General features: G+C 44.7%; 1 protein-coding gene across 12 annotated transcripts in view; it reads left to right on the forward strand.

Moving 5' to 3' along the window:
• Positions 1 to 25,538, forward strand: part of EPB41L1 (erythrocyte membrane protein band 4.1 like 1) — a 212,675-nt gene that overhangs the window by 164,837 nt on the left and 22,300 nt on the right. For 4 of the 12 annotated variants that reach the window (XM_060189328.1, XM_016186133.2, XM_060189324.1 and 1 more), the window contains 5 exons: positions 3,169 to 3,273; positions 8,682 to 10,682; positions 11,177 to 11,284; positions 12,331 to 12,741; positions 14,606 to 14,710. In XM_060189328.1, the coding sequence (XP_060045311.1) occupies positions 3,169 to 3,273; positions 8,682 to 10,682; positions 11,177 to 11,284; positions 12,331 to 12,741; positions 14,606 to 14,710 (2,730 nt within the window). The remainder of the gene's footprint in view (positions 1 to 3,168; positions 3,274 to 8,681; positions 10,683 to 11,176; positions 11,285 to 12,330; positions 12,742 to 14,605; positions 14,711 to 25,538) is intronic. The other 8 variants (XM_060189338.1, XM_060189343.1, XM_060189351.1 and 5 more) reach the window with 3 other exon arrangements.

Genomic DNA, 25,538 nt, shown 5'->3' on the forward strand with positions numbered 1-25,538 from the left:
ACAAGGTGATGGGTTCCGCTAAGGAAGGCAGTCATTAAATCTTGGGATATTGGACTTCTGGACCTACCCTAAAAATATGATTCATGTTAACTTTTTTTTTTTTGCACCACCAAGAGCCTTGGTACCAGCACTGTGAATCCACTGCTCCCAGTGCCCATATTTTGCTTATCTTTTTTCTAATTCTAATTTGATATGACAGAGGGGAAGGAGACCCAAAGAGGGAAAGAAAAAGAAAGACAACTGCAGACCTGCTTCACTGCTTGTGAAGTGTCCCCCCCTGCAGGTGGTGGGGATCAGGGGTTTGAACTGGGTTGTTCCACATTGTAATGCGTGCCCTCAACTGGGTGCACCACCACCCACCCCTCAAGGTAGGTTTTTAAATCCTTATTCTGTCAGGCAGAGGTTAATTGGCTGGAAATGCAGGTCCTGGGGCCCCACATCAGACCTACTAAATACGTATATTTGAGGTAGAACCCTGGAACTAGCATTTTTAACAGAACACAACTTAGCTCTGGTTTATAGTGGTGCCAAGGACTGAACCTGGGATCTGCAGTACTTCAGGCATGAAAGTCTGTTGTATAAACCATTGTGATATCACACCACACTGAACACCTCAGAATCAGCATTTTTAAACAAGCCTCATTGCAGACTGCACTTTGGGGGTTGTTATAGTTTGATCCACTAAGAAGAGCTTTTCATGCCAATTGTGAAAACACAGATGGGGGCAGGGTGTTCCCTTCTGGAAGACTTGGAGCCCACTAGAGATCACCCAGGAAAATCAGACCTGAGCCTGTTGCTTCTGAAAAGGATCCACATGGCTTGCCTTTCAAAGTGGAAAGCATGGGGGTGTTTTCTCAATTGAAAAAGAGATAAAGATAGAATCTTGAGAATTCCTGTACTTATAATCCCAAGCTGTTATTTTTAGGACTATTGAATCTTGGCAGTATTCACCCCCATTTATACTTAGATGTTTTCTGTCTAGTACTGTTACTGACTGGCCTCAAAGCTGACTGTGGTCTAGACTTACACTACCCAGGTTTGAATGAAGGCTGTTACGCCTGCTAACTAGATAGTCTGGACTTGTTACTTCACCTCTCTGAGCCTCTGTTGGGTAGAGATAATTAAGTACCTACTTCATTGGGATGTTATAGCATTCAAATGAGATAAAAGTGGAGGAGCTGGGAGAGTCCTTAGATTCTTGGTAGGGTTCTCTGTTCCATTTTGAGAGTCTTGGGTCTCTATTCTACTTCAGAATCCTTATAATTTGGAAGAGATTTGAACATGTTTGATTTGGATGTGGATACTGAGGCCCAGAAAGGGAAAGGACTTGTTCAATGTCACAGTTCATAGAAGAAGGGTCAGAATGGGATTTCTCATCTCCCAGGTTATTGGATTTACTGTTAAATCACAGCTGCCTAAGAGTAAGACAAAGTCATCTGAAGGCCAGATAGAAATTTGCCTGGTGTGCTGACCTGTAATGCTTGGGAAGTCGGTGATGCAGTCATGATCTAGTAAGCAGAACATTTGGTTGACTTAATGTCCCATGGCCTCAATGTACCACTTGACAGAGCTGCCTCTAGTGTGGACTGATAATTCACAAAGTTAGGGATGCTTTGTGGGGAGGTGAAGCTATAGTTGATACTATGGAAAGAGGATAAATATCTGCATCCACTGAGGACATTTTTTAATTGCTTTTTTAAAATTAATTTTTAGATAGCAACATAGAGGCAGGGAAGCAGAGAGAATGAAACAGAAACCATAGCACTGAAGCTTCCTTCAATGCTGCGTGGTAGACCAGGCTCAAACCTAGGTTGTGCACATGGCAAAGTAGCGCACTATCCAACTGAGCTATTTCACTGGATCCAATGAGGACTTTTTAAAATCACCTTTGCACAATCAAGACCCTGAGGACCTATTTCCCCTGGGCCACAGGGACTGGCTTAGTGATCAGTTATACACTGCTTCCTTAAGAGCTTTGCATCAGATGACCTTAAAGCAACCCTGATATGGGCTAGGTTTGGGGTAGGGTACAGATGCTTGCAAAAGGGCTAAGCTCTAGCAGAGAAAGGAAAGATGAGCCCTGAAGAACTGGGCACTGGAGTGTTGGGGTGCCTCAGGCAACCTGGCAGCTTGGAGTGTGCCCCACCTGCTGGTGACTATCGAAACTGCTAGGAAATAGGCCTTTCTGAAAAGTGGAGTCAGTCCACAGGCCCTGACTTCTGTGGGGAGAAGTTGTGGTCCACTACTGGAAAGCATTCTGGTCCAGGAGCTCACCTTGGAGTGATGGGCCATATGTAGTGGGTCCTACTGGCCTTTTGAGGCACTTGGAGATTTGGGAGGTGGGGAAGAACTGTAGTCAGAGACTGGAGTGGATCCAGGGGTGAATAACATCTTTCTGAACCTTACCACACAGGCAGATCATCTAAAGTGAGCAGGAGTCAAAAGTACACTTCCAACACGACCTGTTGCCATGCTGAGTGAAAGAATGGATATAAAAGCTGAAAAGTGACTATTGCAGGGCTGTTGCTAATGGTGATAAGAATCCCTTATACAAATTTGGGCCGTGTGGGGGGCATATCCTGCAGGGTCGTGGTGCCCCACATTTCCGGTAGCTTCTTCTTAGGCACAGGAAGCTACAAAGAAGTGAGCCCATTTGCCAAGCACAGGTTCTCATCTCAAAGATACTGTTTTAAAGGAGGCCGAGACCCAAACTGCTTGATTGAACCATTGCTTAAACCAAAGACACCTGAGGAAGCCTTGGAGTCTGAAAAACAAGTGGTATGATTTCAGGAACTTGACTGAGAGTGGGCAGGTGATGATAAAAGGCCTGACCCCATTAGTCCTGGGCAGCAGTGGACCACCAGCCTGCCTCCCTTGCATAGGCATGAGGGGGCGAGTTCTATTCTACCTTGCCCCGTGGCTACCACAGTGTGGCTCCTTCCTGACCTAACCCACAAGCCCTAAGAATGTGGTATTTACAAAGCTGGCTATTTACGGACTGTCTCTCTCTCTCTCTCCTTCTCTCTCTCTCTTTGTCTCTCTCTCTCTCTCTCTTCCTCTCTCTTTCGTCCTCTCTCTTTCTTCCTCTCTCTCTCTTCCTCTCTCTCTCTCTGTCTCCTTCCTTTCCTCCCTCTCTCCCTCTCTTCTGGCCATGGGCCTCCCCTGCAGTCCCAGATGACCCAGGACTCGTCTCAGCAGGATTTGGCACCTGAGCCTGGGACGGCCACAGGCTTGGAAGTATTGACTCAGAAAAGCCTCACAGCATCTCCTGAGGTTACTATTGGCACTTCCCCACCCACCCAGAACCACACTAATGGTCATGGGAGATCCCCATTCTGGGATGAGGGTGGGTAGACCTGACTGCTAGGGAGATGGAAGCAGTGGGTAGCCCAGGTTGTCCCTATGCCATGAGAAATGAGCATCCTCACCCCAGAGATCCAGAATGGGCCAGCCCCTCCCTCATCTGTGGTTCCTCAGGAAGGACAGGACCACAACCATTCTGGGAAGACAGGATAGTCTTGAGTCATCTCTGACTTCAGAGGAGAGACAGAGACAATGCCCTCCCTTCAGATCCAGCTGAGACAGGTGACTGTCTAAGCTTGGGGCCATGGGTTGTGGCATCTAAATGCTCTTTATTCTGAAGTCTTAAAGCTAGCTGGTCAGCAGCCTGAGGAGGGTTCCAGCAGTAGCTAGTTAAGTGATGGTATCTCAGCCGGTCTCACCTCCTTCTCATAAGTCTTCTTGGAGCTCCCTCTGCCATTGTCCAGGCAAGCAAAAGTAGGCATCTTTATCCATGACTGTTTTTAGGCAAGGACTCTAAATGAGGAGAATATTGTTTCCATGGTCAGGAGAGCAACAGGTGGAGGGCATTTCAAGTGCTCCTGCATGGGTGCCAGGCCCCAGGAACATAATTCCCTGTCCTCTTCCTGTGCTAGTGCTTTGCAGATTTCCAGGACTGTGAAGTATTGACCAGTCATCTGGGCAAAGTTTCCTTCTCTCTGACATCTGACTCACCCCCCTCTGCCAGCATAGTGTAGGAGGAGACAGACCCTTCTTAATGACTGAGGGGGAAAATTATCATTGCAGAAAATGTACTGGGACTGTAAACAATATGAATCATCTACATAAGTGATAAAGCATAAATCACAGTTCTCCTCTGAATTTTGCCTCAGTATAAAAGTAATAACAAAACCACCAGTACTCTCTTGGGCAGGAGTCAATGGCACCTCCAAATTAGGGAAAGAGTGATGCCCAGAGCATAGCAGTGCTCCTAGAACCAAGGCCAAGTGCCCATCTGTTTTGGGGGGACTTGAAGGAAACCCCTACCTCATACTCTTTTTAATTTTTTATTATCTTTATTTATTTGTTGATTAGAGACAGCCAGAAATTGAGAGAGAAGGAGGTGATAGAAAGGGAGAGAGACAGAGTGACACCTGCAGCCCTGCTTCACCACTTGTGAAGCTTTCTCCCTGCAGATGGGGACCCGGAGCTCAAACATGGGTCCTTGCACACTGTAACCTATGTGCTCAACCAGGTGCACCACCACCTGGTCCCTCCAAATTATACTCTTTATCAACATCCCTGAAAAGGATCTGCTTTGCTTCCATACAGGGGTTCTTGCTATTCATATCAGCTGCACATTTTGTCTTTACTCATCTATTGGGAAATTTTCTTTATTTTTATTTTATTTTATTTTTTAACCAGAGCACTTCTCATCTCTGGCTTATGGTGGTGTGGGGGATTATTGGGAAATTTCATGTTTAATTAAAATCTTTGAGTCTCCTCCCTGTGGGCCCCACTCTGCTCTCTGGTGCCCATAGATCTGCTGTGCATACTCTCACAAACCAGCCCTTCAGAGGTGAGCATCTTTCCTCCCTCTGAACTGTCCCACTTCAACAAGTTCCTCCCAGAACAATTTTTCTAAACAGTCCTCAAGGCCCCTGTTCTCTTAGGGATCTTTTTAAAGAACAGAAGCTGCATTTTGACCCAGAGCTCCAGAAGAGGCCTAAGCAACAGAAGGGGCCAGAGCTCCAGAAGGGGCCTAAGCAACATTCTGATGTCTGCAGAATTTTCTGACTGGAGATTTTCTCCTTATAGTGGGTGTCTTGTGTGGGGACAGAGTGGCTCTGCTTTCTTTCTCAGATTTTTTCAGTCTGTGTTGCCACAGTGCCTTCTGAGTGCACTCTGAGAAGGCACTGGAGGTCCCCTAACTCGGGAAAAAATGGAGAAAGGGTTACCCTGTTATGATCCCATTCTGTGAAATCAGGCCAAGTCCACCTCCACTGGTACCTTGATGCCAACAAAGTTGTCATCTCTCTCTGTGTCTCTGTTTCTGTCTGTCTGTCTCTCCCTCTTTGTAGTCTTGGGATCCTATAAATCTGTTTTTGCTTGTTAGAAGCAAAACCTCATCTTCTCTCCTTGCTGTTCACTCTGTAATTTGTGCAAGTCACCTTTCTTCTGAAAGCCTCAGTTTCCCCTTCTGAAATAAGATACCAGTCCCTGTTTCACAGGTGGCCAGTAACTTAAACAAGAGGTCTGGTTCTGCCTGGCACATAGTCTCTAAGCAAAAGTATGCTTGCTTCCCTTTTTCTTCCTGCAGAATCTTTCCATTCTGAGCCAGCTCCCATCCTACTCAGTCTAATTCTAAATTTCTAGTTTCTTGGGGCAGGAGTGTTCCAGAAGGGACCTCATTGACCATTTCTGGCCTTCATTGCCAGGCTGATGATGTGATTACTGGTTGAAACAAGAGCAGCTTAAGGAGCCTGCTTCCCAAGTAGAAGAGGAAAGATAACTTAGTTTCTGAAGGCTCTCAGAGCCCATTTCTCAATTGCTGTCTCCTGAAGGTTTAACAACCAGGATAAAATCTCAGAAACTAAGCTAGACTTTGTCTTCCCTCTAGTTTTTATCTCCATTTTCTTCTTCTTTTAACCTTTATTTATTTATTGGATAGAGACAATCAGAAATCAACAGGGGAGGAGATAGAGAAGGAGAGAGACAGACACCTGTGGTGCTGCTTCACTACTTTCAAGGCTTTCCCCCTTCCAGTTGGGACCAGGGGCTTGAAACTGGGTCTGTGCATTATAACATATGTGCTCACCATCCCGGACCCTATCTTCTTTTTCTTAATTTTTTTCCCCTTTAGTTGTCCTTGTTGTTTATTGTTGTAGTTATTATTGTTGTTATTGCTGTCATTGTTGTTGGATAGGATAGAGAGAAATCAAGAGAGGAGGGGAAGACAGAGAAGGGAGAGAAAGATAGACACCTGCAGATCTGCTTCACCACCTGTGAAGTGACTCCCCCTACAGGTGGGGAGCCAGGGACTCGAACTGGGATCCTTATGCTGGTCCTTGCACTTTGCGCCACGTGTGCTTAACCTGCTGCGCCACTGCCTGACTCCCCCCATCTCCTTTTTCTATTGACATGATTCTCTTAATGAGGTCTGGTTCTCTAACAACTGTGGATTTTGCTAAAATGGAACGATGTTCCCAGGATCCCCTAGAATTTTCCTGATCATAAGAGATCTGACATGCTCCTCACCAACTCATAACCCAAGATATTGAGCCCAAGGTCATGGTGTCCTCCAAGCTGCTTTTTGGGAACTGGTTTTTGGTGTTGTTTTTTTTCTTTTTTTTGGCATATTTTACTGTGGAAGAACTTCAAGGTTTTGGGCCTGCCCTTGGCATTGGCTCACTCTCTCAGATTGAACCAGGTATAGATGTTTTCTAGGCCTTAACTTCCCATGTATGTATCCTAAAAGGATACAGCCAGAGCTGTGATTTCAAAGGAGGGAGGTTACTACCTCGGAACACCAGAACAGCCTGGTCTCTAGCCCTAACAGGGTAGCTCTGTATGTGCTGTATTAGACTTCCATGAAGGTTGTATGTGAAGAAAGTACTCTATGATTATAAGACTGAAATCCCAGTGAGCTTGAACTTTTTTCAGAAATAGAGAAGGCAGAGTGGCAGAAATAGAGTAAAAGAGACCACAACACTAGACCTTCAACACAGTGAGGACTGGATGCAAATCTGTATCACACACATGGCAAAGCAACACACTAGCCAAGTGAGCTATTTCACTGGCCCAACCTTGATTTTTTTTTTCCAACCTTGATTTTTTTAACCATTATATCAATGTAAGTTCATTTTTCTTTTCTAGCAGTTGTTCAAAGAATTACTTAGGAAGAGTGATAAAGACACTTTGATGTTCTGTTCGGTATTTTTTATCTATACTGATACTTGCAAGGTCTCTAGACCTTTTCCTTCTATGGTGTGTTCTGGTCAGCCCTTTTCTATTCTTTATTTTTTTTTATCAGTTACTTAATATTGATTTACAAAGTTATGAGATAACAGAGGTATAATTCTACACCTTTCCCACCACCAGAGTTCTGTATCCCCATTCCCTCCATTGGAAACTGCATTCTCCCAAGGTCACAGATATGGGTTGACTATTATTTCTATAACTATCTGTATTTATATATACTTGCCCATTTTTCTGTGATCCTGCCTTCCATTCTTTTCTAAGTGACACTTACATCTATTGCTACTTCCTAATATCCTTCCTTTGTTCCTCTTCTCTCTCCGGGTCTTGGGGTCTTGATGGAGTTGGAGCTCAGAGCCCTCTGGTCCTCTTCCCTTAACATTGCTCCCCCTCTGGGGGTGTAGATCAGCATTCTCTTGGGGGTGCAGAAGGTGGGAGTTCTGGCTTCTATAATTGTTTCTCTGTTGGACATGAGCATGGGCATTAGCAGGTTGATCCATAGCCCCAGCCTGTTTCTATCTTTCTCTAGTCAAGTAAGCCCATTTCTATTCATTCTGTGGAGTTTTTAGAATTCTTGAAGAAGTAACCAAGGAAATAGATCAGCTGGTAGAGCACCGGGCAACTGGTAGAATGGAGCTTGCTCTCTCTCTCTCTTTCCCTCCCTCTCTCTCTCTCTCTCTCTCTCTCATAATAAATAAAGTATTTCTTAAAGAATTATTGAAGGTCTTGGTATCTGTTTCTTTGTGAATGAATCCTATAAAAGTTTCAAGCTGTTGTGGTGACTGGCATCTACTTCTATAAATTAGTTTTTGCTAATTTTTATTCTAATCTCTTTACTTTCCAGAAGCTCTTGCAGAAAGATTCAGATTTCTGGCTATGGTGTATAGAATTGAGTTCAGTGCTTCCCCTTAACTTGACATTAGATTACTGTCAGAACTCATATTCTACAGGTTGTGAGCTAGGATCACAAGTCAGCAAGGATTTCAAGCATCAAAAATAAGACATTCTTGTTGATTCTACCATCAAATTATTGTGACCTTCTCTAGGCCCCCATTTCTCTATTTGCATAGTCACAGTAAATGCTAGGATCTCCTGAGAGCTCTTTTGGATCTAACAGTCAAAAATTCTATGTATGTGAGCTACTCCACCTCTGAAAGTAGCAGCTATATTATGAAAAGAGGAAGAGGAATGGTCCTGGCCCATCCAGGGGTCTCCATTTTCCATGGGACCAAACTGGGGTGGCAGTTGAGGGAAGTTGGGAACCTTGATAGGAAGTTGATGAGGCTGACTGGCATGGTCATGCCTTCTGCCCACTCCCCAGTTCTGGGCACATGCAAACCTCTTTGTGGTATATTAGCCCTTTTGTATGGAGGGAAGGTAGCTCATATTTCATGTTAACTCTTCTTGCTCCAATTGAAACACAGGGTTCAGAGCATTGGGTATTTATAGAAAGAGAGTACATTAGGCCAGAAGAGCTCAGTCTCCTAAAAGTGGCCTCCACGCAACAAGAAGAAAGTGAGGCAGGCCTCACAGAAATTCTTGCTGATGGCAGACTCTCCAAAGTCGACATCCTAGTGGACAAGTTCAAGGTTGAAATGGCCACAGAAGAAATGGTGGGAACCAGAAGAACAAATACCCAGCTGCAAGGCAGAATGATTGCAAGTCCTGAAGACTTCGAGTCAGTGTGGGAAGAAGCCCCAGGTGCATCTTCTCTGGCTGCAGGCTGCAAACTGGCAGAAAAGCCCCTTGAGGGCATCCAGTTCAGGGTGGGCACTAAGCAGGCAACCATCAGGAAATGCCAGGTCTCAGGAGGTCAGCTGGAACGCCAGATCGAGCTGAGGAAAGAGCTGGAGGAGTTTCAGACTTGGGGGAGACCCGCTGCACCAGAAAGCAGGCCAGCAGCCATGGGCCTCCTCTCTCCATCCTCTGATAAGGGAGGACTCCAGTCATTTCTGTTGGACCCATCCCAGGAAGAAACCAGAGCTGACTCAAGCGATGAAACTGATACATCCTTTGCAGAGAGGAGCTTTTACTTAAACTATGGAGAGAAAGATTCAGAAGGTCAAGTTCTGACTTTACCACTGGAGGAAAGAGAAGAGCATCCAGAGTCCCCACATGGACTTGAAACAAGGCTGGAGCTGTTCAGGGAACTCACAGAGATCTCTGGGCTGAATTCCTCAGAACCATGGGGCTCTGCTGCAACTTCCAGCAGGAATAAGGATGAAGAGGATGAAACCCACCCAGCTTCCTCAGTGGAAGGGATAGGACCGTCCAGGAACCACAGGAGACCAGATGACCCAAATGCCTTTGTTGAACAGCTCCAGAAGAGACCTTCTCCAAGCCATAAGGTCTCTGAATTCTCAGAAGGAGCCTGGTCTGGGGTGGAAGGAGATTGTGCCCACCCAACACCCACCATTGCCACAGAGGAAGAGCCCCCCAAGAATGGAGATTTAATAGGAAAGACTGAGAAGAGTCCCCAGGCAGGATGGAAGGACCAGTCACCACCTGGAGGAGGGAGCATGCACCTTGACTTCCGGGCCTGCACCCTCCCAGGGGATGCCCCTCCTAATGATGATAGGAAGTCAGCCAAACCAGACAGAGGCATCTTCCTGCCCCAAGAGATCGAACCAATTCATACCCAAATCGGAAAACTTGCAAAAGAGGATAGCGAGGCCTCAGCATTTCTTCAGATGGAGGTTATCACTGCGCTCCCAACCTCTCCCCGTCCATTCACAACCCAGGCAGCTCCAGAGGAAGCCTCTGTGAGCCCAGCTCCTTGTGGGTCAAGAGATCCTTCACAGCTTGGGGATCCCTTTGGAGAACAGCCTCCATTATTTCTCAGACATACCCATCCTCCTAAAGAGAGCTCCACATGCAAGGACCAAGAGGGGATGGCTGAGATCCCAGGTGGAGGTGAACTCCGGGCGCCTCCTGTCCCCAACAGAAAGCCCAGACTTGTCCCTGAAGAAGCAGAGGGATGTTTGTCCCCAGGGTTGGTGCTCCCTTTGGGGAAGCAAAAAGAGATGATCTCTTTCCAGGCTGGGGGCCAAGAGGACTCCATGGAAGATATTAGCAAGGCCTCTGTGGCCAACAAAATTCGAATTTTTGAGACTCAAGGAGCTGAAACACACCGAATGAGTAAGGGTGAAATAAAGGCCCTTCTAAATGAATTGTCTTCAGAAGCTTCCCAGGGGCAGGTAGAGCAACAGCGGAGCAAGCTCTTAGGGCTGGGCTTCATCCAGCTCCAACCTCCAGGGGACTTTGCAGGCTCCAAAGCCACACCTTCCTCAGTGACACCGCTGGCTACCAGACGTGCCAGTATGGTACCCATGACCTACCAGGAAGAATGCACGGAACTCGAGCTCCTGTCCCCCGACTCAGGCTGTGAAACCACTCTGGAGGAAGCTACAGGGGGAGCTGGCCACGTGAGCCCCCAACCCTGCCACTGCCCCCTGTTCAGGGAGGCTGACCGCATGCTGTGTAGCTCTTTTAGAAGCATGTTTCAGTGGCCCCTTGTCTTCATTGCAACCAGAGGCTGCTTGCCCATCCCTATGAGTTCTTTTCCCTTAAATGGGCCTGAGCATAGAACCCTGGCAGAGCGACAGGCTCATCTGCTTGGCCTTTGATAGTTTAGCCATAAAGACCCTAAGCTTTCCAGAAGTCACACAACCCCAGTGAAGCAGGTGGCACCACCTCCAGCAAACTACACACTTGCTTTGCCTTGCTGCCCCCACCTGCTGGGTTCCCACCCATTTTGCTTGGCTTGTCCAGCAGTCTTCCTTCATCCTTTCCCTCCCCTGGTTCTCCTGCCTTGGGGAAGCTGATGGTTCAGGAATTTTCCTCCACTTCTGGTCCCCTCTCAGTCCCAGTGCCAAGTTCCCTTAGACTTCCTTAAGACTAACTGTCTTCTCTAATCCAGAACAAATCCGGAGATGCGGTCAGGGGAGAGAAATGCATCACCAGCTTAGCAGTGAACCACCCTGGGAAGGGGGGTCGCCTGAGACTCACCAGCCCCTTGGGCCCTCAGGTCTCTGCAGCCCCTCTGTGCCCTAATGTGATGACCCTGTCATCTCTGCCTGGCCAGGCTACATCACTATCTTCGGCCCCACCTGCTCTTGCCAGTGCCTCTTGTGGCAGCTCAACTCCGGCTTGTCTGGAATGTGTCCTCACACCTCTCAACCTTCCAGAAACTGGCTAGCAAGTGAATATCTGAGCGCACCAAATCTCTGGGACCTGAGGTCAAGCACTTTAATAATATCTGTTGGTTGTTTAGATTGGTCTTAAATAATAATAATGTCATATGTCATGAACCAGCCAAAAAATATATATATATGGTGTCTAATCCCTGACAGGCCAGTTGAGAGGTATGTATGTCGGACAAGAATTGCTGGTTCCCTCCTGACAGTTCCTTGCCCTTGTATTGTCAATTACACTGATGGGACCAGAATTTCTATCTCATAGCCTGCCCACCAGCCCACCTGTACAGCTCTGGGCTGAACTGATGTAACACCCAGCTCCCAGGAACCTCATACTGTTTCTCCCTCTAGATAATGCCACCCTATCCATGAAGACTCAGTGGAATTGACAAACTGTTGGCTTCCTCTGTGTTCCTCAAAGCTCTTGGCTCCAGCCTCTCTGCCTCCCCCTCCTGGGTTCCCCTTAATCTCCCTCTCCTTAGTTTTGTCTCTCAATGCCGCTTGCAAGATGGGCCTGGGTCTAGGCTCCCATCCCTGCCTTGCACCCAATGCTGCTTCTGATAAGCTCCCAGGTGGGGCCTCCTGTCCAGGACCAACTGGCAGGATGTTTGCTTTGTACCTGCTTTTGCGTCAGTGGGTGACCCTTAGAAAGGAGTGTCCCAGCTCTTGACAAGTTTTCAGTTCTGTTTTGTTTTCAAGCTTGGTCTGATGTCAAGGAACCTTTCCTGGGGCTGTTTTTCATTTCTGACCTGCTCTTCCATGTGGGACATCAACATGCCCCCAACATGTCCTCTGCCATTCACCATCTTGATTTTTCTCTCTTTCTTTCTCTCTTCCCACCCCCACCCCCATTCCTTTGATTTTTCTCTGACCATAGAGAGCAGGGCTGAGGGAGGGCTCGGAGGAGAAAGTCAAACTGCCCCGCCCCAGGGCCCCAGAGAGTGACACTGGAGATGAGGACCAGGACCAGGAGAGGGATGCAGTGTTCCTGAAGGATAACCACCTTGCCATTGAGCGTAAGTGCTCCAGCATCACGGTCAGCTCCACGTCCAGCCTAGAGGCTGAGGTCGACTTCACAGTCATTGGTGACTACCACGGCAGCGCCTTCGAAGACTTCTCCCGCAGCCTGCCGGAGCTTGACCAAGACAAAAGCGACTCAGAAACCGAGGGCTTGGTGTTCTCCCACGATCTCAACAAGGGGGTCTCCAGCCACGATGACGAGTCGGGGGGCATCGAGGACAGCCCAGATCGAGGGGCCTGCTCCACCCCTGATATGCCCCAGTTTGAGGTACAGTGGAGCATCACTGAAACCCCAACCCACTGGGCACTGCATGTTCCCAGGGCCCTGGGCCATCTGTGAGAAGACTGAGCCTCCAGCCTGCAGCCCAGAACTCCTCCACTGGGGCTCTGTCTTGTGTTGCATGACCACAGAATAGCATGGTTCTGTCCTTGCATGTTTGTCACCTTGGTTCACCCCTAATACTTTGATATTTTAACCCAGTAATTCACTGCTGGTCTAGGTCAAATGATGACAGGCTATGCATCTTACTCAACTCCTCTCCCTGTCTGTGTTGCATGGCACCTGCAGGGAGCTTGGGCTTGTGGACTCAAGATCTGAAAAATTGAATGATTTCACCTGGTTCAAGCCTAGGGCCTGAGCTCCCTGGGGAAGGGGGAGCCATCTAAATCTACCTGGGGCAGGGGAGGAGATAGCTCACCCTACAGAACACACACTTTGCCATGTACATGGACCCAGGTTCAAACAACCCAGTTATCACATGCAGATGGGAAACTTCACAAGTGGTGGAGTATGATATGACATCTCCTTCTCTCTATCTCACTCTCTATTAGGAGAAAAAGAGAGAATCCACAGAGAGCAATGGGATCACACAGGCGTGAAGCCCTGGTGGAAAAACACACACACACACACACATCAGGAGTCTTAGATTTGTCATGGAGACTCCTAAGGAGGAGGGAATGTTACAGAGCTGGACACTGGGATAAACTGTGTGTGGGCCTCTCTACTCTATCCTTCCTCTACAGAGGATCTTTGTACAACGTGTTTCCATTCACATTATCCATTTGTTTCCTAACCTCTTCTATTCACAGCCTACCTCCCACCCACATTTTCCTTTTTCCATGTTCCAGGCGTTGAAATATGAGCTCCTCCACCCTGGTATTTTTGTTCCATACCATAGCCCATGTGTAGGTTTCTTCTTCCTTGCAAACTTGCCACATACCAGGGCAGAGTCCAGTTGCCACTTCCCTAGCAAACACTTTATTGACCACTCTGAGCAGAAGAATTACTCCCATCACAGCTCACTTGCTCTTTTCTATACCCAGCCTTGCCCCAAGCAGTCAGGTTAGTGGCTGTCAGACTGCTTTCCTACTGGATGCAGCTCCTCTTAAGCCAGCACATACCAGGTACTAGCTGATGAGTAACCAAAAGACTGCCTGACATCAGTCATTTAACTTTAGACATTTGGGGTAGAGGCTATAAACTGGTGACCCCAAACCAGATCTAGCTAGCAAATGTCCTGGTTGACATTGGCTGTAAAATCCAGGATCTGCTTAATTCTTAAGCCATTAAGAAATATCAGGTTACAAGGTCATGACAATAGTTGGTCAAAACCCAGTGGCACCCCACATGTTCTTCAGTTCATCCTCATCCTCAAGCAAGCCCACTTCAGTCTTTTACTTCTCTTGCCTGGCTCCCATCTAAAGAGCAGTTCAGATGAAGCAGCTGGGAGGTGGTTTTAAAGCTATTGCATCTATTTAAGATTGATATACATGATGATACATTGATGATATACATGCATGGAAAAAATTATTATGGGACTCAACCCAGAGTATGTAAATTCAATGAGTATGTAAATTCAACTAGATGTTCTTTTAATGGTTCTCTATAAAACATCATGTAGCCACCACAAGGTTGTATAGTTCCAGGGTCATGAGCAGACCTTCCTGAGTACTGCTGGGGGTTCTGGGTCTCCTCTTGTCACCACGCCTCTTGTCCTGACCTGGGTATGTCTCCGGAGACTTGCCAGCTGCAGGGGTGAGAGTTAACCTAATGAATCTACACCACAGTTGCCTGTGAACTGTCATGATGCTGGAGTTCAAGTCATGGTATGTTGTCCCTCATATCCGTACAGCCTGTGAAGACAGAAACCATGACTGTCAGTAGCCTGGCCATCAGGAAGAAGATTGAGCCGGAGGCTATATTGCAAACCAGAGTTGCCGCTGTGGACACTACCCAGGTAACCTGTGCCCTCCAGTGTAGCCTGAGCACAGGTATTGGGCACTTGGGGGGTGTGGCATCCGCACCGTGGTCAAGTCTGTTGCCAGTCCTTGCTACCTTGTTCCTCTGGAACTCCTATTTGAAGACTGATTCACTTCTACACTTCATTGTCCTCTTTGAGCTCTGAGAGTAGGCAATGGAACAGGTTAACAGGCTCCTCTCTTGGGAAGACCACAATTCTTTTTTTTTATTTTTTATTTTATGAGTGATTTATAAGATTATAATATAATAGGAGTATAATTTTAAACCACTTCTACCACCAAAGTTTTGTGCCCCCACCCCCTCCAATGGTAACCACCTTACTTTTCCCAAGGTCATAGATATGGGTTGACTATATTTTGTTTCCAAGTTTACGTGTTTCAATTCTCTATACTCCATTTATGAATGAAATCATCCTATAGTTGTCCTTCACTTCTTTACTTCATTAATCATAATCACTTCCAGTTCTATCCATTTAATCCCAAAGGACACATTACAGTCTTTTTAACTGCAGAATAGAACTCCATTGAATATATGTCCCATGAATTTTTTTTGTATTTATAAGAGTAAAACTAGTGATTTTCTTCCATTGTTAAAGGCTTTTTCTCCCATAACCCTAAGTACTCCTCATAGGAGTTTTCCCCTTGACAGTTTTCCCCTTTTTGTTGTCCTTGTTGTTTATCGTTGTTGTTATTATTATTGTTATCATTGCCGTCATTTTTGTTGGGTAGGACAGAGAGAAATCGAGAGAGGAGAGGAAGACATAGAGGGGGAGAGAAAGATAGACACCTGCAGACCTACTTCACTGCTTGTGAAGTGACCCCCCTGCAGGTGGGGAGCCGGAGACTCAAACTGGGACCCTTATGCTGGTCCTTGCACTTTGTGCCATGTGCGCTTAACCCACTGCGCTACCACCTGCCCCACCCCCCCCTTTGATATTTTAGACTTTAGTCAGGAAAATTGAAAGGCTCCCACCAGAGAAACATGAGAGCCATTTGGGCAAAGATGGCTGACCCCATGTGAAAGCTGATGCCTATTTTTATTCACTTCTAACACCCTGCCTTCACTTCCTTTCTATGCCACGAGAGATAAAGACTGACACCCACAGACCTGCTTCGCTGCTTGGGAAGCTTACCCCCTGCATGTGGGGAGCCAGGAGTTGCTTTGGGAGATACCCCAATCCAGCTTTCACCAGAGCAGCTCACACTAGATAGTTTGCTTGCTTGCTTGCTTGCTTGCTTGCTTGAACCTGGGTACTTGGATGGCTCTTTGCACTTAGTACTATGTGCACTTAACCAGGTGTGACACCACACAGCCTCCAAAACCACAGTTCTTTTTTTTTTTTTAATTTTTTAATCACCTTTATTTATTTGTTCATTGAATAGAGACAGCCAGAAATCTAGAGGGAAGGGGGAGGTAGAGAGGGAGAGAGACAGAGAGGCACCTGCAGCACTGCTTCACCACTTGTGAGGCTTTCCTCCTGCAGGTGGGAACCAGGGGCTCAAACCCTGGTCTTTGAGCATTGTAGCAATATGCACTCAACCAGATGCACCACCACCAGGCCCCCAGACCACAATTCTTAAAGCCTCAATTTTCTCAGCTGTAAAATGGTGATAATCTGGTCCCTAACCTCTTCCTCCTGAGAGTGTTATAAAGCTAGTGGTTGGTGGACTAAGTGAACGACGGTTTTCAGATTTCTTTTTTTTTTTTTAGAAATTCATTGTATTTATTGAATGTACTATGAATATGTTTGAGTGTACTGTGTCATAATTTTTGACAGTTATATTTTATTTCATTTTTTCTTTTTTTTTCTTTTTATTTTTTTATTTAAGAAAGGATTAGTTAACAAAACCATAGGGTAGGAGGGGTACAACTCCACACAATTCCCACCGCCCAATCTCCATATCCCACCCCCTCCCCTGATAGCTTTCCCATTCTCTATCCCTCTGGGAGCATGGACCCAGGGTTATTGTGGGTTGCAGAAGGTAGAAGGTCTGGCTTCTGTAATTGCTTCCCCGCTGAACATGGGCGTTGACTGGTCAGTCCATACTCCCAGTCTGCCTCTCTCTTTCCCTAGTAGGGTGGGTCTCTGGGGAAGCTGAGCTCCAGGACACATTGGTGGGGTCTTCAATCCAGGGAAGTCTGGCCAGCATCCTGATGACACCTGGAACCTGGTGACTGAAAAGAGAGTTAACATACAAAGCCAAACAAATTGTTGAGCAATCATGGACCCAAAGCTTGGAAAAGTGGAGAGGAAGTATTAGGGAGGTACTCACTGCAAACTCTAGTGTACTTCTGCTTTCTTACTTTGGTGCCATACTCCAAACTCAGTCAATTTCTGCTTTGCGTTTCTACTTCTTTTTTTTACATGCATAACATTCCCCAGATTCCCATTTAACAATACAACCCCCACTATTTCATTCATCATTTTTCATGGACCTGTATTCTCCCCACCCACCCACCCACCCCCGAGTCTTTTACTTTGGTGTAATACTCCAATTCCATTTCAGGTTCGACTTGTGTTTTCTTTTCTAATCTTGTTTTTCAACTTCGGCCTGAGAGTGAGATCATCCCATATTCATCCTTCTGTTTCTGACTTATTTCACTCAACATGATTTTTTCAAGGTCCATCCAAGATCGGCTGAAAACGGTGAAGTCACCATTTTTTACAGCTGAGTAGTATTCCATTGTGTATATATACCACAACTTGCTCAGCCACTCATCTGTTGTTGGACACCTGGGTTGCTTCCAGGTTTTGGCTATTACAAATTGTGCTGCCAAGAACATATGTGTATACATATCTTTTTGGATGGATGTGTTGGGTTCCTTAGGATATATCCCCAGGAGGGGAATTGCAGGGTCATAGGGTAGGTCCATTTCTAGCCTTCTGAGAGTTCTCCAGACTGTTCTCCACAGAGGTTGGACCAATTGACATTCCCACCAGCAGTGCAGGAGGGTTCCTTTGACCCCACACCCTCTCCAGCATTTGCTGCTGTTACCTTTTCTGATGTGTGACATTCTCACAGGAGTGAAGTGATATCTCATTGTTGTCTTGATTTGCATTTCTCTGACAATCAGAGACTTGGAGCATTTTTTCATGTGTTTCTCAGCCTTTTGGATCTCTTCTGTGGTGAATATTCTGTCCAAGTCCTCCCCCCATTTTGGATGGGGTTATTTGTTGTCTTGTTGTTGAGTCTGGCAAGCTCTTTATATATGTTGGTTATTAAACTCTTATCTGATGTATGGCATGTAAAGATCTTCTCCCATTCTGTGAGGGGTCTCTTGATTTGGGTAGTGGTTTCTTTTGCTGTGAAGAAGCTTTTTAATTTGGTGTAGTCCCATAGGTTTATACTTGCCTTAGTCTTCCTTGTAATTGGATTCGTTTCATTGAAAATGTCTTTAAAATTTATGTGGAAAAAAGTTCTTCCAATATTTTCCTCTAAGTATGTGATAGTTTCTGGTCTAACATCCAAGTCCTTGATCCACTTGGAATTTACTTTTGTATTTGGTGAAATACAGTGATTCAGTTTCATTCTTCTGCATGTTTCAACCCATTGTTTCCAACACCATTTGTTGAAGAGACTCTGCTTCCCCCATATAATAGTCTGGGCCCCTTTGTCAAAGATTAGATGTCCATACGTGTGGGGCCTCATTTCTGGGCTGTCAATTCTATTCCACTGGTCAGTGTGTCTGTTCATGTTCCAGTACCAAGCAGTTTTGATGACAATGGCCCTATAATACAGTTTGAGATCTGGTAGTGTGATGCCTCCGGTTCTGTTCTTTTTTCTCAAGATTGTTTTTGCAATTCTAGGTCTTTGCTGGTTCCAGATAAACATTTGTAGCATTTTTTCTATTCTCCTAAAAAATGTGCTTGGGATCTTGATGGGGATAGCATTAAATTTGTAGATGGCTCTGGGTAATATATTCATTTTGATGATGTTAATTCTTCCAACCCATGAACATGGAATATCTTTCCACTTCTTTGTGTCTTTTTCAATTTCTTTGAGTAGTGACTCATAATTTTCAGTATACAAGTCTTTCACTTCTTTGGTTAGGTTTATTCCTAGATATTTTATTGTTTTTGTTGCTATAGAAAAAGGAATTGATTTCTGGATTTCAATTTCTTCTAACTTGTGTTTGCATAGAGGAATGCCACTGACTTTTGAATGTTAATTTTATAGCCTGACACATTACTGTATTGCCAGATGATTTCCAAAAGCTTCTTGCTGGATTCCTTAGGTTTTTCTGTGTATACTATCATGTCATCTGCAAATAAGGAGAGTTTGACTTCTTCTCTTCCAATCTGTATGCCTTTAATTCCTTGCTCCTGCCTGATTGCTATGGCAAGAACTTCCAACACTATGTTGAATAGTAATGGTGATAGTGGGCAGCCCTGTCTCGTACCTGATCTGAGGGGAAATGCTTCCAGTTTTTCACCATTGAGTATGATGTTGGCTGTAGGTTTGCTATATATAGACTCCACTATCTTCAGGAATTTTCCATCTATTCCTATTTTTTGTAGTGTTTTGATCATAAAGGGATGTTGTATTTTGTCAAAGGCTTTCTCTGCATCTATTGATATGACCATGTGGTTTTTGGTCTTGCTTTTGTTGATGTGGTGGATCACATTGATTGATTTATGTATATTAAGACAACCTTGCATGCCTGGGATAAACCCCACTTGGTCATGATGAACAATTTTTTTGATATACTGCTGTATCCGGTTGGCTAGAATTTTGTTCAATAGTTTCGCATCTATGTTCATCAGAGATATTGGTCTGTAGTTTTCTTTTTTGGTTGTGTCCCTGTCTGCTTTTGGTATCAGGGTGATGTTGGCTTCATAGAAGCTGGCAGGGAGTATTCCAGTATCTTCAATCTTCTGGAAGACTTTTAAAAGTAGAGGTATTAGTTCTTCTTTGAAAGTTTTGTAGAATTCATTTGTAAAACCATCTGGTCCAGGACTTTTATTTTTGGGAAGATTTTTGATAACTGTTTCAATTTCATTAGCTGTGATGGGCCTGTTCATGTTATCCACTTCCTCTTTACTTAGTTTTGGAAGTTGGTAGGTATCTAGGAAATCATTCATTTCTTCCAGGTTCTCTAGCTTGGTGGCATATAGTTGTTCATAGAAGCCTCGCATGATATGTTGAATTTCTGCAGTGTCTGTTGTGATTTCTCCTCTTTCATTTACTATCCGATTTATTTGGGTCTTCTCCCTTTTTTGTTTTGTGAGTCTGGCTAATGGTTTGTCGATTCTGTTTACTCTTTCGAAGAACCAACATTTACTTTCATTGATCTTTTGTATGGTTTTCCTATTCTCAATGTTATTTATTTCTGCCCTAACTTTAGTAATTTCTGTCCTTCTGGTTGCTTTAGGATTCCTTTGTTGTTCTTCTTCTAGGTCTTTAAGATGTGCAATCAGGCTGTTTATTTGTGCCTTTTCTTGTTTCCTAATGTGTGCTTGTATAGCTATGAACTTCCCTCTTAGGACTGCTTTAGCTGTGTCCCAAATATTTTGATAGCTTGTGTCTTCATTTTCATTGAAGTCTCAAAACATTGTGATTTCTTCCTTGATTTCCTCTTTGACCCAGAAGTTGTTAAGAAGTGTACTGTTGAGCTTCCACATTTTGGCACTGTTACTAATCTTTTGTTGATTGTTAAGTGTTAGTTTAATTCCATTAAACTGGTCTGAGAAGATGCTTGGGATGATTTCAGTGTTCTTGAATAGGCTGATGCTGTCTTTGTGGCCTAACATATGGTCTATGCTTGAGAATGATCCATGTGGATTTGAGTAAAATGTGTATTCCAGTTTCTTGGGATGAATGACTCTGAAAATGTCCAATAGTTCTAGTTTATCTATCTCTTCATTTAGCTCCCTTATGTCTTTACTGATTTTCTGCCTGGATGATCTGTCAAGTTGAGATAGTGGGGTGTTGAAGTCCCCTACTATGATTGTGTTACTGTTAATATATTGCTGTAGCTCTTTCAGTAGAAGTTTGATGTATTTAGATGGCTTCTCATTGGGTGCATAGATATTAATAATTGTTAAGTCCTCTTGATTGACTGATCCTCTGAGCATTAAGTAGTGTCCATTCCTATCTTTTTTAATCTTATCTATTTTAAAGTCTATCATGTCAGATATGAGATAGCTGTTCCTGCCCTTTTTTGTGGGCCATTGGCTTGAATGATAGTTTTCCATCCTTTCACTTTAAGTCTGTGTTTGTCTTGTTGCGTTAGGTGAGTTTCCTGTAGACAACATATTGTTGGGTTGTGTTTTCTGATCCATCTTCCTACTCTGTGTCTTTTAATAGGTGAATTCAGGCCATTCACATTTATTGATATCAAAGATTGAAGATATTTTAATGCCATTCTTGTAGAGTTTTAGAGTGTTTTGATATATGTCCTATTTGTGGTGGTCTGACTGTTTATAGGAGACCTTTCAGAACTTCTTTCAGGGCAGGCTTGGTGATGGTTGCTTCCTTCAACTGTTGCTTGTCTGAGAAGGTTTTGATGCTTCCATCTAGTCTGAATGACAATCTAGCAGGATATGGTATTCTTGGCTGAAAGCCTTTCTCATTGAGCACTCGATAGATATCTTGCCATTCTCTTCTGGCCTGTAGTGTTTGTATGGAGAAGTCTGCTGCTAATCTTATGGGTTTTCCTTTGTAGGTGACTCTTTGTTTTTCTCTTGCAGCCTTGAGGATCCTTTCTTTATCCTTATTCCTTTCCAATCTAAGTATGACATGTCTTGGTGTCTTTAGGTCTGGGTTAATTCTGTTTGGGACCCTCTGGGCTTCTTGAATCTTTATGTCTTTGGTGTTGTCTAGACTAGAGAAATTTTCAGCTATTATGGCCTGGAGAACGCTTTCTTCCTCCTCTTCTCTTTCTTCCTCTGGTAAGCCAATAATGCGTATATTGTTTCTTTTGAAGTCATCCCATAGGACTCTGTTGTTGTTTTCAGCATCTCTTAATCTCTTTCTGAGATCTCTTACTTCTTTTTTAGTTGTCTCTAATTCATCCTCAATCTTGCTAATTCTGTCTTCAGCCTCATTGATTCTATTCTCTCTTCCCTCTACTGTTTTCTGGAGTTCATCTATTTTGTTGCCCTGCTCTGATACTGTTTTAGCTTGTTCAGCTAGTTGCCTTCTTAGCTTAGCGATTTCAGCTTTCAGCTCTCTAATAACCATGAGATAATTAGAATTTTCTTCCATTTTCTCATTTGTTGTTCCTGCATTTCTGATTACAATTTTTTCAAATTCTTTACTCACTCCTGTTATTATTTCCTTAGCTAATGTTTGGATGTTGAACTCGTTGTTTTGTGCTTCACCCTCTGGAGGACTTTTAGCTGGACTCTTGTCCTGGTTCTAGTCTCCAATATTTTTTCTTGTTGTTTTAACCATTTTATATAAGTTAACAGTTTTTTCAATCCCTGAGTTGGAGTTCAGTGGTGTAAAAGCCTTTTTTTTTTTCCCCTGTAGGCTATGGGAGCCTGAGGGCTTTTAAACTATCAATAGGCTTCTTAGCTTAATCACTGACTCCTGACCAAGAGATAAAGCAGGGTGTGGCAGAGATAATCCAGTGGTTATGCAAAGAGACTTTCACAGCCCCTCAGCTATGCCACCGAGGTATAGGTCTTCTCCTGAGTTTCCCGGTTAGATCTCTGTCCCCTGGTGTCCCTCCCTGTTGCTGCTCCAGATTCTGAGGGTAGTAGCAATGGAGACTCAGAGTTGCACTTGGTGAGTCTCTGGGGAGTCCTTTCCTCCCTTCAGCTGTCCCCTTGTTGGTGGAGCAGACTGGAGGTGGTGTCTCCACTGACAAACTGTCGAACTGTTAGCAGTCACTTAATCTCTCCTTAGGCCCCTCTCTCCTCTCTGTCTCCAGCCACGCGTGTTTGTACTCACGGGTGATTTACTGGGTTTCTGTGGCCATTCTAGTCCTGTCTTGTTTCGGTCCGGTGGTCTCCTTTGGTATTCCTAGTTGATCCGGGAGAGGAGAGGAGAGGAGAGAAAGCGATCTGCTGCTCGTAGCTCCGCCTCCGGAAGTCGAATCCTCGGTTTTCAGATTTCTTGGAGCTGGAGAATCTTCTTGAGAGACCCCAGGAGTTGCTTTGGGAGATATCCCAATCCAGCTTTCACCAGAGCAGCTCACACTAGATAGTTTGCTTGCTTGCTTGCTTGCTTGCTTGTTCATTTGTTTTTTGCCACCAGGGTTATCACTGGAGCTCAGTGCCTGTACTATGAATTCACCACTCCCAGCAACCTTTTCTTCCTTCCTTCCTTCCTTCCTTCCTTCCTTCCTTCCTTCCTTTCTTTCTTTCTTTCTTCCTTCCTTCCTTTCTAATTTTTTCTTCTTTTTTATTTATTTAAAAAAGGAGACATTAACAAAACCATAGGGTAAAAGGGGCACAACTCTACACAATTCCCACCACCAGATCTCCATATCCCATCCCCTCCCCTGATAGCTTTCCTATTTTCTATCCCTCTGGGAGTATGGGCCCAAGGTCATTATGGGATGCAGAAGGTGGAAGGTCTGGCTTCTGTAATTACTTCCCCGCTGAACATGGGCGTTGACTGGTCGATCCATACTACCAGGCTGCCTCTCTCTTTCCCTAGTAGGGTGGGGCTCTGGGGAAGTGGAGCTCCAGGACACATTAGTGGGGTTGTCTGTCCAGGGAAGTCTGGTCGGCATCCTGCTAGCATGTGGAACCTGGTGGCTGAAAAGAGAGTTAACATACAAAGCCAAACAAAGTGTTGACCAATCATGGACCTAAAGGCTGGAGTAGTGCAGATGAAGTGTTGAAGGGTCTTCCATTTTGTAGATAGCTAGTAGGTATATTTTAGTTATATTTTAAAGGGCCTGTAGTGATGCTAGTTTTTTTGTTATTTTTTTTTTTTCCTTCCCTGAGCCTGAAATCTGATATGCAGGTGGATCCAAATTATTGTCTGGGGAGGTGATGCCATGGCTGGAAAAGGGACAGAAAGCTGAACCAGGGAAGAGAGTAGCTCCCTAATATGGGAAAGGGGTATAAATATTGTTGACTGTAAACCCCATCAATTTGATTTGGTCTGGGGCCCATATTCATCTTAGAAGCCTATGTGACCTCTGCATCCTTGTAGATCTGAGCTCACATTCTGTGGTCATGAGTAGGAACATTCCAAGCTGCCCCAATATCGACCCATCTTCCTCAGGTTTAGTATAGAGTATGTTGTCCATCCTCCCTTTGGAGGATGGAAAGCTCTCTACTGTTGTTGATCCAAGCTGAGGGCAAGGTCCTATGTGGGGCCCACAAAGGGGTCTATTTTGTTGTTCCTGATAGAGATGACTGGTAACAATGGAGAGAGGGATTTATTTGAGGTCTAGGCCCATCATGTCTGTTTGGGAATCTTAGGACTCCCCGAATAGGACCCCAGCTGATGGGGTGCCCTGATAATGACTAAAGAGTCATCATTAAAGTCACTTCCTTTCTAATTTTTATTAGATAGGACAGAGAGAAATTGAGAGAGGATGGGGAAATAGAGAGAGGGAGAGAAAGACAGACCTGCAGACCTGCTTCACCACTCTCCCTTGCAGGTAGGGAGCAGTGGCTCTAACCAAGGTTCCTGTGCTTAATCTGGTGCACCACCATTGGCCCCATACTGGGTTTTTATTTATTTATTTATTTATTTATTTATTTATTTATTTATTTATGTTCTCTATCATATCATCATTCTATAGTTAATGTTATTTTTAATTTTTTATTATCTTCTGGATAAAGACAACCAGAAATTGAGAGAGTAGAGGGAGATAGAGAGAGAGAGAGACAGAGAGAGAGAGAGACTCCTGTAGCACTGCTTCACCACTCGCAAAGCTTTTCCTCTGAGGGTGGGGACTAGGGGCTCAAATCTGGGTCCTTGTGCATTATAACATGTGCAAAACAAATGCAACACTACCAGGACCCTACTGGGTAGTTTTTTAATGTATGGCGGGTTCCACATCATATTGACACACAGAACAACCTGGAAAAAAAAAAAACCTCACAGCAGCTATCTTAGCAAGATGAAACTTACTTGTACGTGATGCCCTACAGATAGCAGTATGCAAATAGACACAAGTGCACGTCCTCCGTTCCTTTCCTGATGGTTCATGTAGATTTGACAGATGCTTTCTTGGTTCTGTCTAACCAGAAGAGCTACAGTGCTGGAGAAGGTCTTGCCCTAGAGACCAATCTTTGTCACAACTAAAGTAAGACATAAATCAGCACAGTGTGGGCGACTCTTGCATTTGCAGAGATTTTCCCTCCCAGCTTTTGCAGTGTGCACAGGGATTTATAAGGCTTCTAGCACAGTGATTGAGACTCTTGAGATCCAGTGAGCTGTGTGATCTCAGGCAGCCTGTTTTCCCTCTCTGACCTGTTTTGTTTTAGTAACATAAGTCTTGATATCAGACAGAGACATAAATAATTATATAATTTCTCCCAAATTCCACAACCCAGTAATTCTTCTTGCCATCAAAACAGAATAACAGGGAGTCGGGCTGTAGCGCAGCGGGTTAAGCGCAGGTGGCGCAAAGCACAAGGACCGGCATAAGGATCCCGGTTCGAACCCCGGCTCCCCACCTGCAGGGGAGTCGCTTCACATGCGGTGAAGCAGGTCTGCAGGTGTCTATCTTTCTCTCCCCCTCTCTGTGTTCCCCTCCTCTCTCCATTTCTCTCTGTCCTATCCAACAACGACGACAACAACAATAATAACTACAACAATAAAACAACAAGGGCAACAAAAGGGAATAAATAAATAAAATAAAATATTAAAAAAAAAAAAAAACAGAATAAC

The sequence above is a fragment of the Erinaceus europaeus genome, chromosome 1, assembly GCF_950295315.1.
Source record: "Erinaceus europaeus chromosome 1, mEriEur2.1, whole genome shotgun sequence".
Classification (NCBI taxonomy): Eukaryota; Metazoa; Chordata; class Mammalia; order Eulipotyphla; family Erinaceidae; genus Erinaceus; species Erinaceus europaeus.